Source organism: Phycodurus eques, chromosome 4 (genome assembly GCF_024500275.1).
Source record: "Phycodurus eques isolate BA_2022a chromosome 4, UOR_Pequ_1.1, whole genome shotgun sequence".
NCBI lineage: Eukaryota > Metazoa > Chordata > Actinopteri > Syngnathiformes > Syngnathidae > Phycodurus > Phycodurus eques.
Genome location: NC_084528.1, coordinates 6,016,534 through 6,031,137, shown reverse-complemented (window position 1 = coordinate 6,031,137; position 14,604 = coordinate 6,016,534). Strand labels below are relative to the sequence as shown.

General features: G+C 42.5%; 1 protein-coding gene across 1 annotated transcript in view; it reads left to right on the top strand.

The window, feature by feature from the left end:
* Positions 1 to 14,604, top strand: part of ubr5 (ubiquitin protein ligase E3 component n-recognin 5) — a 133,009-nt gene that overhangs the window by 56,015 nt on the left and 62,390 nt on the right. Inside the window, 3 exon segments of the mRNA XM_061673734.1 lie at positions 4,827 to 4,944; positions 10,719 to 10,903; positions 11,040 to 11,149. Coding sequence (XP_061529718.1) covers positions 4,827 to 4,944; positions 10,719 to 10,903; positions 11,040 to 11,149 — 413 coding nt within the window.

The following is a 14,604-nucleotide window of genomic DNA, read 5'->3' as shown; positions in this document are numbered from 1 at the left end:
GTCCACCCGGGTGAACCTCAATATACAGGCGCCGAGCCGGGGGGCAATAAGTATACCCACACCTGCTTGGCACCTCTCACCGTGGGCAACTCCAGAGTGGAAGAGAGTCCAACCCCTCAAGAGGACTGGTACCAGAGCCCAAGCCGTGTGTGAAGGCGAGCCCGACTATATCTAGTCGGAACTTCTCGACCAATGTTTTTAGGCGCAAAATGTAAATTTTAACTTGCAAACTGCGATGTGAGACCGCTTTATTCAAGCATTACCTACTGTTGCACAAGTTGATTTAGCAGCTGTACTACAGAGGACCTCATTTTTCAAAGAGTACGTAGAACAGGTTCTAAACTGGTTTGTTTGAGTGAAATTTAGAATGTAAGTACAAAAAAATCTGCATTCGTCAATTATGCATGCCAGTGAGGAATGAGTTGATAAATCCCGCCTGTTGTAGACTGCCACACACTGAACTTCATTTGTATTGAGAAATGCCTCCAATTGACTTTATATTGTTGTAGCAATCATTTTAAGGAATCGAAAATCATGGCAAAGAGAGAGAGTTATATCTCAGACTTGTTTGAGAAGGGAAACGAGGCAAAAAAGATTGTTTGGAACAGTTAATGCAGGTGTTACCAACAAAATAAAAAAATCAAGTAGGAGAATGTATAACCACTGCTGTTAATTCTGTTATGACTTACGGCCCTATTTCAGAGAAAAGGCCAGTCTCAGAAATAAAATAAAAAATAAGTGTTTTGACATCAAACTCGATCCCAACAGATGTCACAACCCACAGACAAGAATGATCTTTAATTAAATGGAGGAGGACAAGCAACAGCGTTCATCCATCTTGTTTTCCTTTCGGCTTGTCCCGCAAGGGATTGCCACAGTGTGTCATCCTTTTCTATGTAAGCCTATCTCCTGCATCCTTCTCTCTAACACCATCAGCCCTCATGTCTTCCCTCAATACATTCGTCAACCTTCTCTTTGGTCTTCCTTTAGCTCTCTTGCCTGGCAGCTCCATCCTCATCATCCTTCGACCAATATACTCTCTCCCTCTCCTCTGGACGTCCCCAAACCTTCGAAGTCTGCTCTCTCTAACTTTGTCTCCAAAACATTTAACCTTAGCCATACCTCTGAGCTCATTTCTAATTTTATACAACCTGGTCACTCCTAGAGAGAACCTCAACGTCTTCATTTCCTCCACCTCCAGCTCTGCTTCCTGTTGTCTCTTCAGTGCCACTGTCTCTAATCTGTACATCATGGCTGGCCTCACCACTGTCCTATAAACTTTTCCCTTCATCCTATCAGAGACTCTTCTGTCACATAACACACCTGACACCTTCCTCTATATTCTGTTTTACGTCGGCTAATCTTCTTTCCTCTCCTTTCCAGTGCATGCCTCCAACTTTCTGTTCCTCCACCTGCTCCCTGCTTTCACTGGAGATCACAATGTCATCTGCAAACATTATGGTCCACGGGCAATCTAGTCCAACCTCATCTGTCAGCTTATCCATCACCACTGCATACAGGAAGGAGCTTCGGGCTGATCCCTGATGCAGTCCCACCTCCACCTTAAACTCCTTGTCACACCTACAACGCACCTCACCACTGTTCTGCTGCCCGCATACATGTGCTGTACTATTCTAACATACTTCTCTGCTACTGCAGACTTTCGCATGCAATCCCACAGTTCCTCTCTGGGAACTCTGTCATAGGTTTTCTCTAGATCTACAAAGACACAATGTAGCTACTTCTGACCTTCTCTTTACTTCTCCCTCAAGGCAAATAATACATCTGCGGTACTCTTTCTAGGCATGAAACCTGCTGTTGCTCTCAAATACTCACTTCTGTCCTGAGTGTCCTCCACTAATCTTTCCCATAACTTCGTTGTGTGGCTCATCAACTTTATTCCTCTATAGTTCCCACAGATTTGCACATCACCTTTATTCATAAAATTGGGCACCAGCACCCTTTTGCTGCATTCCTCAGGCATCTTCTCACCCAGTAGAATTCTTTTGAACAAGCTGGTCAAAAACAACAGCCACCTCTCCTAAATGCTTCTATACCTCCACAGGTATGTCATCAGGACCCACTGCCTTTCCATTTTTCATCCTTTTTAGTGCCTTTTTAACTTCCCTCTTACTAATCATTGCTACTTCCTGGTCCACCATACTTGCCTCTTCTTTCTTTCAGATTTTCCTTATTCATCAACTCCTCAAAGTATTCTTTACATCTGTCCACCAGGCTGCTGGCACCAGTCAACACATTTCCATCTATATCCTTAATCACCCTAATCTGCTGCACATCCTTCCCATCTCCATCCCTCTGTCTGGCCAACCTGTAGAGATCCCTTCTCTCCTTCTTTTGTGTACAACCTGGCACACGTCGTCATATGCCTCTTGTTTGGCATTTGCGACCTCTAACTTTGCCCTACATGGCAACTCAATGTATTCCTTTCGCCTCTCCTACTGAGGAGTGTCCCACTTCTTCTTAGCTAACCTCTTTCCTTGTATGATTTCCTGTACTGTGAGGTTCCACCACCAAGTCTCATTCTCTCCTTTCCTGCCAGAAGAAATGACCAAGTACTCTCCTGCCTGTCTCTCTGATCACCTCGGCTGTAGTGGCCCATTCTTCTCGAAGCTCCTTCTGTCCATCGAGAGCCTGTCTCACCTTCCCGAAAAGCCGCACAACACTCTTCCTTTCTCAGCTTCCACCACATGGTTCTCTGCTCTGCCTTTGTCTTCTTATTCTTCCTCGCCACCACCAGAGTCATCATACTCACCACCATCCTATGCTATCTAGCCACACTCTCCCCTACCACTACCTTGCAGTCGGTAACCTCCTTCAGATTATATCATATGCACAAGATGTAATCTACCTCCGCTCTTGTAGGTCACCCTATGTCTTCTGGAAAAAAGTGTTCACTTCAGGCATTTCCATCCTTTTTGCAAAGCCCACCACCATCTGTCCCAAGTTCCTTTCCTGGATGCTGTACTTATCCAACCCTTCTTCATCACCCCTGTTTCCTTCATCAACATGTCCATTAAAATCTGCACCAATCGCGACTCTCTGTCTGGGATGCTCAGAACTACTTCGTCCAGCTCCTTCCAGAATTTCTCTTTTACCACTAGGTCACATCCTACCTGTGGGCATAGACACTAATTACATGAGACAAAACACCCTCAATTTCAAGTTTCAGCCTCATCGTTCGATCTGATACTCATTTCACCTTCAAGACATTCTTACCTAACTCTTGCTTTAAAATCACTCCTACTCTGTTTCTCTTCCCATCTACACCATGGTAAAACAGTTTGAACCCTACCCCTAAACTTCTGGCCTTACCGCCCTTCCACCTAGTCTCCTGGACACACAGTATATCAACCTCTCTCAGAATCATCATGTCAATCAACCCCCAAGCTTTTCCTGTCATTGTCCCAACATTCAAAGTCCCCACATTCAGTTCTAGGCTCTGTGCTTTCCTCTTCTCTTCTCTTTCTGCCGAAGAACCCGCATTCCACCTACCCTTCGGCCGATCCGGTATGGAATTCTCTGGATGAACGCTCATATTTGTTTGGCAAAGTTTAAAGCCGGATGCCCTTCCTGACGCAACTCTTTGCATTTATCCGAGCTTGGGACCGGACTACAGTTCGCACTGGCTTGTGCCCCCCATAGGGCTGCATTAACAGGTTTCATCTATGAATACAAGGATCATTGGGGAGACGTCACTACGTAGGGTTATTCATTAGGGACCACAGACGCTCTCCCAACAGAACCACTACATCTACCAGTCACACTGTAGATAAAATAAAAAGCTGAGCTGAGGAGTTTGAGAAACATTTATTTTGGCAGTTGAGTTTGTGAAAATCCAATCATTCAAATTGTCTACTAATTGTCTACTAACTTTTGTTAATTAGAGGAACTTGAACGTGTACTATTTGAAATTGCTTAACTCTGTAACACTCTTAGTGCATACTATTTGTAGTTTCAATATTCTACCACAAGTTTTTTTGTGTACGCATGGTCAGAGCTGTGGCTAAAATTACGCAGGAGCGCGGGAGTATAAAGAGACCTTAAGATGTAAAATGCATCTGACCCCCCCACCCCCAAAAAAAAAAAAACAAGAACAACTAATGGCTTCTATGATCAAAAATCTGCACAGTACTTGAATATAAATAATCACACAACTACCATATCATAAATGTGGACATTCTCCCGAATGCGAATATGTTCTGTAAATAAGTGCATTTTTGATGATTGTATGCTTTGAAATCTTTTTTTTTTTTTTTTTTTACCTCAAAACTACAAATTGTGAAATGCCTAATTTATTTTAATTTTTCCTGTGACAGTGACAAAGTTCTATTCTACGCCTACATGATAGCGTTCACACCTTACTAAACAAACCACACTGGCGAAGCAATCGCACAACAGGTCGTTTCAACTCACTCAAATATGACAAGTATGAATGCACCTGAAAACATTCAAATTCGTGTACAGTGCGATTGAATCCAGAAATGTTTATTGGTGACCTTTGTAATGGTTTTCTTTATTGAATAGCAGGTTATATAAATTTCAAACATGGAAGTATGCCTCGAGCATTTTTCAAAAATCATACAATACACATAATTTAAAAAATGGTATTTGGAAATCTCAGCTGGTCCAATCCATAGTTCTATAGATTTTCATTCATTATGGTCATAAATCATTGGGGACAAATGCAATGAGAAACCAATGTAACAACTATATCTGACATTATATCAAATTGTCTGTGTGATGTTCTGAATTATAATGGAATGTAAGAGAAGCATAAATATCAATGATCTGTTATCTGTCTATAGGGGTGTGGTGCCTTTTAGTCAACGGAAAAAAATGCTTGAAAAGGCCAGAGCCAAGAATAAAAAGCCCAAGTCCAGTGCTGGAATTTCCTCAATACCTAACATCACAGTGGGAACTCAAGTAAGAGCAATCTTCTTTTTTTTTTTTTCCCTTCATTTTTGTTGTTATGACTTACCTGCAGGCCACATGTGTCGCTCACCTGCCTTGACTCACATGATCTGAAAGTAACATCCCCTTCTTAAACAATACGGTTTAATATGACGTCGGTCCACCCTTTACCACTATAACAGCTTTAATTCTTCTGGAAAGGTTTTCCACAAGGTTCAGGAGTGTGTGTCGGGAAATTTGACCACTCTTCCAGAAGTGTATTTTTGAGGTCACACAGTGGATGGGATGAGAAGGGCTGTCTCTCAGCATGCACTCTTAATTTATCCAAAAGGTGTTTTATCAGGTTGTGGTCAGGACTCTGTGCAGGCCAGTCAAGTTCATCTATACCACACTCTCTCATCCATGCCTTTATGGACCCTGGTTTTTGTGCAGTCATGTTGTAACAGGAAGTGGCCATCCCCAATCTGTTCCCACAAAGTTGGGAGCAATGAGTTGTTCAAAAGCTCTAAGTATGCTGAATCCTTCAGAGTTCCTTTCACTGGAACTAAGGAGTCAACAGTTTGGACAATTCCATGCTCCCAAATTTGCGGGAACAGTTCTTCCATTTCTAACACGGCTGTGCACCAGTGCACATACCAAGATCCATAAAGACAGGGATGAGAGAGTTTGGTGTAGATTAAGTTGACTGGCTTTACGTGTTGTCTGTCTCAGACGTGTTGTTTGTTCCACACTGCCGACATGTTTTTTTTTTTTTTAAATAACTTGCCGTCAGGTATTTCCAACTACGGCAAAAGACACGCGACGAGGCTAAAAATAAAGTAGCTTTTGGATTCAAATATAATGTGCACGCAATGACGCGGAGTAAATGTCTTTTGCGGATTGATCGGATCGGGGAATTATGACATTAAAGCCGATCAGCATAAAATGCTAAATATCGGCCGATACCGATCAGCCCGATAAAATCGGTGTAAAGTCTAGTATTAATATAGTATATAGTATATATACTTTTATTTTGAAGTTGGCCCGCTCAGCACGTTGGCGGGGTGTCACGGTAAGACATTATTATTGATTGTAGCAGCTGCTTTGACTTCAACTTTTCGGTTGGCCTGACCACAATGAAAAAAGGCTGGGACTAAATAAAGAGGGAAATCACAACTGTCGTTCTCTGCAGTTTGTGACCGTGCATGACTGACCGATGGTCGAGCAGAACAATGGAGATGTACCGTCCTTGACAATTCACTATATTGATGACAGGGATTTTCAAATGAAAAGTCAGTGCTTGCAGCCTTATGTTATTGCCTTCTATGCAGTAACTGTATTTGCTTCCATTAAGTTAGAATTCGTGATTGCACTTTGTAATAGCACATTTATTCAGTTAGCCCTTGCAAAAGTAGAATTATTTTGGGAACATTTATTTTTTCATCTCTCTTATTTTTATTATATTGAAATATTCATTTTTAACTGAAAACTGTTGCATTTTGTTAAAAAAATAGTGCAATAAAAAATATGTTTTCCTGAAGATGAGGAATAACGGTTATTAATAATCATGATTACAATATTGATAAAACTAATCGTGATTATTTTCGCCATAACCGTGCAGCTCTAGCGGAGACTGAGAGCCAGGCCTTCTTGTCCAACATCACTGTGTGACCTCTTCTGAATGAGAAGTTAAAAATGCCCTACACACACTCCTAAACCTTGTGGAAAGCATTTTCAGAAGAATTAAAGCTGTTAAAGTAAATAAAGGGTGGACCGACATCATATTAAGCCCTACTGATAAAGAAAGGAATGTCACTTCAGATCATATGTGAGTCCAGGCAGGTGAGAGAGCGACAGAGAGAGAGAGAGAGAGAGAGAGTATACACTTTTTGACAAAATTTGACTGAATGATTTAGGATCTTATGCCGCAAGTGCTGACGTCATCGGGAATAGGACCGGAAATAGGGCCGTAAGTCATAACGGAAACAGCACATGGCACGACCGGAAATCTCCCCCACCCCTCCCAACCGGAAGTCATACCAGACATCGGGCCGAAAATCCCCAACCGGAAATGCCAGGAAAATGATTTACGACCTTAAGGAATAGACAGTCCCCAAAAGGGCCCCCTCCAGGAAGTCATGATGTCACAGAAAATCAGATTTACGACGCTATGGAATAGACAGGTCCCCAGGGCACCCCCTCAGTGGTCCCTCACATCCGGTCACCTACCCAAAGACCTGTTGCTTGATTGATAACACAGTTGTCAATAGATTTACGACCTTTGAGAGTGAACAGGTCCCCAACAGGGCCCCCTACGGAAATTCCATAGACCCCTTCCACCTGCAGGAGGCCTCTTTCCAAGTGGGCCCCCAAGCAGGCCACCCTAACTTCCAGTCACATCCTCACACCTCACCCCCCCACACATTCGTAGCCGTGCCCCAACGACCCTGTTGATAGAATGACAATACAGACCCAAACTGTTCACTTGGGGCAGAGAAAATGTGATATTACGAAAATCCCTTATTCCCCCGCTATCTATGGGTGGTCTCTTTACATCAATAAACAGCCAATCATGTATGTTCTTCTAAACAATCTTAAATTGTCATAACTCCCCCAAAGCCATGTCTGGGCATGTTCAGTCTTGACCTGTCACAGTGATGTCATCTTTTATCCATATAGCAACATGCAAACAACACACACCCGCACCTCGACAGTTCTTCCACTAGAAGTGTGTGAGTCAATTATCATTTAAGTAAATTTTTTTCCTCAATGTATACGCAGCACCCCATATTGACAAAAAACTGAATTGTTGAAATCTTTGCAGATTTATTAAAAAAGAAAAACCGAAATATCACACAGCCATAAGTATTCAGATCCTTCGCTCAGTATTTACTAGAAGCACCCTTCTGAGCAAATACAGCCGTGAGTCTTTTTGGGAATGATGCAACAAATTTTTCACACCTGCATTTGGGGATCCTCTGCCATTCCTCCTTGCAGATCTTCTCCAGTTCTTTCAGGTTGGATGGTGAACATTCGTGGACAGCCATTTTCAGGTCTCTCCAGAAATGCTCAATTGGGTTTAAGTCAGGGCTCTCGCTGGGCCATTCAAGAACAGTCACGGAGAAGCCACTCCTTCGTTATTTTAGCTGTGTGCTTTGGGTCATTGTCTTGTTGGAAGGTGAACCTTCGACCCAGTCTGAGGTCCTGAGCACTCTGGAGAATGTTTTCGTCCAGGATATCCCTGTACTTGGCCACATTTATCTTTCCTTCGATTGTAACCCGTCGCCTGTCCCTGTAACTGAAAAACACCCCCACAGCATGATGCTGCCACCACTATGCTTCACTGTTGGGACTGTATTGGCCTGGTTTTCTGCACACATACCGCTTAGAATTAAGGCCAAAAAGTTCCATCTTGGTCTCATCAGACCAGAGAATCTTATTTCTCACCATCTTGGAGTCCTTCTGGTGTTTTTTAGCAAACTCCATGCAGGCTTTAATGTGTCTCGCACTGAGGAGAGGCTTCCGTCGGGTCACTGCATAAAGCCCCGACTGTTGGATGGCTGCAGGTATGGTTGACTTTCTAGAACTTTCTTCCATCTCCCGACTGCATCTCTGGAGCTCAGCCACAGTGATCTTTGGGTTCTTTACCTCTCTCACCAAGGCTCTTCTCCCCGGATTGCACAGTTTGGCCGGACGGCCAGCTCTAGGAAGGGTTCTGGTCATCCCAAACGTCTTCCATTTAAGGATTATGGAGGCCACTGTGCTCTTAGGAACCTTAAGTGCAGCAGAATTTTTTTTTGTGTGACCATGGCCAGATCTGTGCCTTGCAACAATTCTGTCTCTTAGCTCTTCAGGCAGTTCCTTTGACCTCATGATTCTCATTTGCTCTGACATGCACTGTGAGCTATAAGGTCTTATGTAGACAGGCGTGTGGCTTTCCTAATCAAGTCCAATCAGTATAATCAAACACAGCTGGACTCCAATGAAGGTGTAGACACAAGTTAAGAACCATCTCAAGGATGATCAGAAGAAATGGACAGCACCAGAGTTAAATATATGAGTGTCACAGCAAAGGGTCTGAATACTTATGGCTGTGTGATATTTCAGTTTTTGTTTTTTAATAAATCTGCAAAAATGTCAATTCTGTGTTTTTCTGTCAATATGGGGTGCTGTGTGTACATTAATGGGGATTTTTTTAATTATTATTATTTAAGCAAATGGCTGCATTATAACAAAGAGTGAAACATTTAAGGGGGTCTGAATATTTTCCGTACCCACTGTATATCATAAACTTTCGAGAGGACCGCCGTCAAAGGCATGTCTGGGCATGCTCAGTATTGACCTAACAGTGATGTTACAGTATTTAAACATTTATTTTCATGTTCATCACTAATGTTGATGACTAATGTTGGTGTTTTTGTTACTTTTAAAGTATTTCTTCACAATTTACTTCATATACTTTACTACTGCTGCATTTAATATATATTGACTTTAGTAACATTCGATCAAGTTTCTTCACTTCAATTAATTACTACATTGTGATATTATCATGGAAATATTGCCTTGATATTGTATCTATGTAGTGTACACTTTAGTTCTCCCAATATCATTGTTTTAGTATCAAGTTGTTGGTTTAATAAGTGTTAAAAAACAACCAAGAAAAAAACATTTGCATTGTGTTGTGATGGTACTCTTAGTATAAAACTGGTAAAGCTCATATTCTTACATTTGAAAATACCCCACTTGCTTGTTAATTCATAGCATATGTATTTCAACATTTTGCTATAATGTTTACAATCTATCAATTCATTTGAAACTAATCTATGGTCGTATGGCTAGCTAATATGTCGACAGGCTGTCTCCAAGGGGACGAGTTATTTTGTACTTTACTGTGCTTACCTGTAGTTGTAGCAGCACATGGTTTCGAGTGACACTGTTGCTCAGCATAGACGAGGTCTAGCCACAATCTTGACTCAGGCTAATGGATCCAACGAGTTCCTTTCTTAAACTTACGTTTGGCTGTACCTTGCAGAGGCTGTGCTAGACAACGCTGACACACTACGAATAATATGAATTCCTTATAGTAGAATGTAAGCTATACATGCGTACCTTTCTTGTCAGACTACTGTAGAGAGTTATTAGCAGAGGCTGGAGTAAGTACAAGTCATAAGTATTGTAAATTTCAAATTCAGGATGAAAGTATGTAAGTGTGTGTGCAAATGTTTGTAAGTGTGTTGCTGCAAATGTTTTTTCTTGGTTGTTGTTGTTTTTTTTAAACACTTATTAAAGGAACAACTTCATACTAACACAATCATACTGGGAGAACGAAAGAGAAGTTGTGTGCATACAATATCATGGCAATATTTTGATATCACAATGTAGTAATTAATTGATCTGAAGAAACTCATGATCGAATGCCCAGACATGCCTTTGGGGGCGGTCCTCTAGAAAATTCACAATGATATATTTGTTATGGTTTATAAGAACACAGGTGTTTGTACAGGTGACTGGATGTGAGGGACCACTGAGGGGGTGCCTTGGAGACCTGTCTATTCCCTGGGATTTGCTGTGGTGATTTACAGGATTTGCTGTGACATCATGACTGATGTCACGGATTTTCAGCTAACCAGTCAATTAACTGCAATGTATCTAGCTGTCCACTCTTTGGTTACAGTAACTCTGGTTAGAACCCCATCAGATGGGTGCCAAAAATTGCACAAATCACTGGATTGAAACTTGACTGAAAAATGTTATCATGCTGATTGTTTCAACTGGGACAATTTACACTCACCCGAATATTTCCTTAGGTTTGCCTGAGGAATAACCCACTTTACCATACTGGGGCAGTGGCCTTTTCAGTTAACGCAGGGATTCCCAAAGTCGGCCTCTTGTTGGAGTCTGTGTGGAATATGAACGACAGCTGCAGGTTTCAGATGCGCTCGCCAGAGAGCCTAAAGAACATGGAGAAGACCACTAAAACCCAAGAAACAAAGTCAGTTTCACTGTATCCCCCATTTTTCATCCAATACACTCAAATTTGGTTCATGTTTTATGAGTCTATGACTGTTAATTATATAAATTTAATAAATCGACGAGATCAAATAAATCCAACTCTTTCTACCCATTAGGACGGAAAGCAAACCAGAGCTGGTGAAGACTGAGATGGGCCCTCCCCCTTCTCCAGCTTCTACATGCAGTGATACCTCCTCCATTGCTAGCAGTGCTTCATTGCCGTACAGTATGTCTCTGCCTCTTGACCTCTACTTTTCTCGAGCTGTCATGTTTTGGTTTTTCTCCCAAGCTTTCAGCCTCAGCACCAGTCTGTCACTCACTGTGCTCTCATTAACCCAATGACTCTGAAACAGATGGTGCACAGGCTTTCATCATGAAGTATTTTTCTTTTCCCCCCAACTGAGCAGTTGTCTTGTTGTATATCTCATATCTGCAATGTAAATACAGTGTTTCCAACAGGACCGCAATCTATTTGTGGTGATGCGTATCTGGCGGCTGGCCGGGGGTTTTGGGGTGGGGGGTGGGGTTAAGTTAAAGGAACACTTACCCAATATCTTATAATAATTTAACATATATTTCAATAAAAAAACACAATCTCACACAAACATGAATATGTACATACAAACGAAGAAATTATTATAAAATGTAAAATCAAGCACTTACAGGGCTCTACATTAACTTTTCCATTGATAGCACTAGACCATGCATGATGTGTGTAGTCTAACGTACTGTAATTGGCATTGTATATAATAAAGATTGACAGTGACTCGAGTTATAGCTGCTAAATATTTTACTGTGCATATGAAGTTTGTCTGCAACAAGCAGTCGCTGACTAAACAAGTAATTTCTTTTAGATCATTTTAAAAGAAATTTGCATGTTCAAATAAAAGCAAAGCATGCATGTGTTTACATGTATTTTATGTATTGTTTTATTGACTTTTAATAAATGCTGTAATTAAGTTTACGTAACGGCAGCATAACTTTGACTTAATCAGCATACATGAAGGGTTTGGATGAAGGGGAAAAAAATAGGGCTGCATGATAACTATCGGTGCGATGACTATTTGTCCTATACCAAAAAAACTGGACGGATAACAAGAGCCGTGTCATTCAGCGGCGCACTGTTCATCAGCGGCTGCTGTTTGCTTTGGACAGTCATGGATAGTTTCACTAAATGCTTACACCACCAAAAATGTTCGATCTCCGCAGTAAATTAGCATATGATCGGCAGCACTTGCTGAAATTACGATCATCCGGCGAGCTCGTAGTTATGACGCTCGCGTCCTTCGAAGAGCAGCTCTCGCCGAGACCTGGCAGCATACTAAGCAGCGGGCTCGCATAGCAGCTCAAGCCGACACAGGAGTAAGCAGTGGCGGTTTTGGCCGCATGCAGAAGCTAATCGTCTCTAGCAGCACTAAACCCTTCAGGGCTCCTATAGATCGACCTTTTCAAGAAACAATCTTGTCTTTTGTAATTTTTATAATACCTTTGCAAAGAGAGAGAGTGTCGAGAGGTTACAGTTGCTTCGCGTCTCTGAAGAACACGGAAGAGCAACACACAATTAAACCATCACACAGTTATCTTGTCCTTAAGAGAATAAGGTTGGTCCAACCACCGAGACAGTATGACGGAAGGGAAGGAACAATTAAGCTACTAAGTACATTCGAAAAAGTTACACAAGAACGAAGAACTATTGAAGTAACAAAATTGCACAAAACTATGGGATGATATAATAAACTATGGGATAATATAATGAATATAGACTATATTTTGTCATAACAAATCCCCCCCTTTTGATAATGAATCTAATGAAAAGAATAAAAATCCAGTTTCACACTATCAAGCAGTTTTAAGAAAATCCTTCATAAGCAGGTTGTAAGTCAGTCTCACAAAAAAACAGTCAGCATGAGGAAAAAGTTTAGGAAAATGTCGGTCACAAGTAGGAGAAGAGAGTGTTAGAGGGTCAGTGGGGGCCACACGCATATACTGAACAAGCGCAGAGCCAATCATGCGGGAAATTAAAGACTTGACCGAAGGGACAAGACAAGAAAGAGTGCAAGAAGAGCGACACTAAAAAGAAGTGCAATACGACATAGCCAAGCCTGCCTCCCGAATCCAGTGAACCAGCCAGAATCAAGAACCTCAAGAACGTTTTGGTTAAGGTACTGTGGACAGATAAAAGAAGTCCGAGGAAAGAGTGATGAGAAATGTGTGGAAGGCACTACATGTGGGTTTGCAGTGGCACGGAAAAACAAACATAGCAGTTAGCGCGATTAAGAATCACCTTTATTGTCATGAACATGCATGCATGGACATGAAATTTGTTCTCTGCATTTTACCCATCACAGTGAACACACACACTTGTTAGTGGAACACACTGGAGTAGGGGGCAGCTGAAGATACCCAGGGAGCCGTTCGGCATATCGGTGTCTTGCTCAAGGACACCACAGCCGTGAGTTCGGGGGATGTTGCCGGATGGTCCGGTCGGGGTCTTGAACCGAGGTCCCCCACGGTGGCAGGCGATGATCTTAACCACTGGGCCACGTAAAGAAACCAAACATTCGTGTAGGAAGTGAAATTAGCAGAGGTGGCAGCAATCGCATGTCGAAGTTGTCACGTCTCATAAGGTACAAAATTATCAACTGTCAAAGTGGGAGGACCAATACACATAACGATCACAATAATTATGGCAATTAATGGTAAACAACAGAGGAGGGGTTTGAAAACACCTAGAGATGTCATATTCATTCTTCTGTCGGGTTGCAGGACGCAAGTGTGTGTAGTGTGGGCCAACAGTTGAGGTGATGGATCGTTATGACCTATCGACATGCAAGCCTTTGCGGAGTGTCACCTTGCAATCACTTGCCAGCACTGGTTGTAGCTAAAAGTGTATACTTAAAGTGAACCTTTTTTCGAGACTATTCAGCCTCGTCGAACTTATCCAGCAAGCTCCTCCTTTCTGGTCGCAGTCAGTATACGTCTTTATCAGGCCGGGCCTTCCGACCATCTGTTGCAAAAAGTGAAGGAGGAGGTGGAGTTGAAGACTTGTGGAGTAAATTAGTCAAAAACATGCAATACCTGGTCATGTTGTCTTCGCAAAGACGTGTCCATCGGCAAGCCTGGAGGGTTCAATCCGACATTTGGAGGCCCTTCTGCTCGGCGGCAGGCCTCAGTGAGCGCTATCAACTCAGCCGCTCACGCTGAGTAATGAGAGGTTAGCGATGTGGAAGTCATCAACAACAGCACTGTGTTGTAGCGGAACCAACACGCAGCAGACAGGTGAGAGGTGCGTTTCTCCTATAAGATAGAATACACACAGTGAGGAATGCACAAAGTTAGCGGAGTCCCACCCCATGTATAGTCACGTGCGACGAGAACAGCCTGTTCACAGGCGGCCACTGCGTTAAGGCACACAGGAAGGGCCCCGTGCCACCGGATCAAGTTGATGGAGGAAGTACTCCACCGGGCGAAGGAGGTCGCCATGGCGCTTGTCCGCAAACTGAACAAAGGGCTTGGATGAATCAGGAAGCCCAAGAGTGGGGGAGGACCGCAGAGCAGACTTCAGATGTTTGCTAATCGCGCTGAAGTTTGCTACGCCAGAGAAATGTGCAATGTTTTGGTTAGGGTAACAGACAACAAAGCTGCGCAAAGTCATGACTAGATTGGAAGGGGAAAAAAATG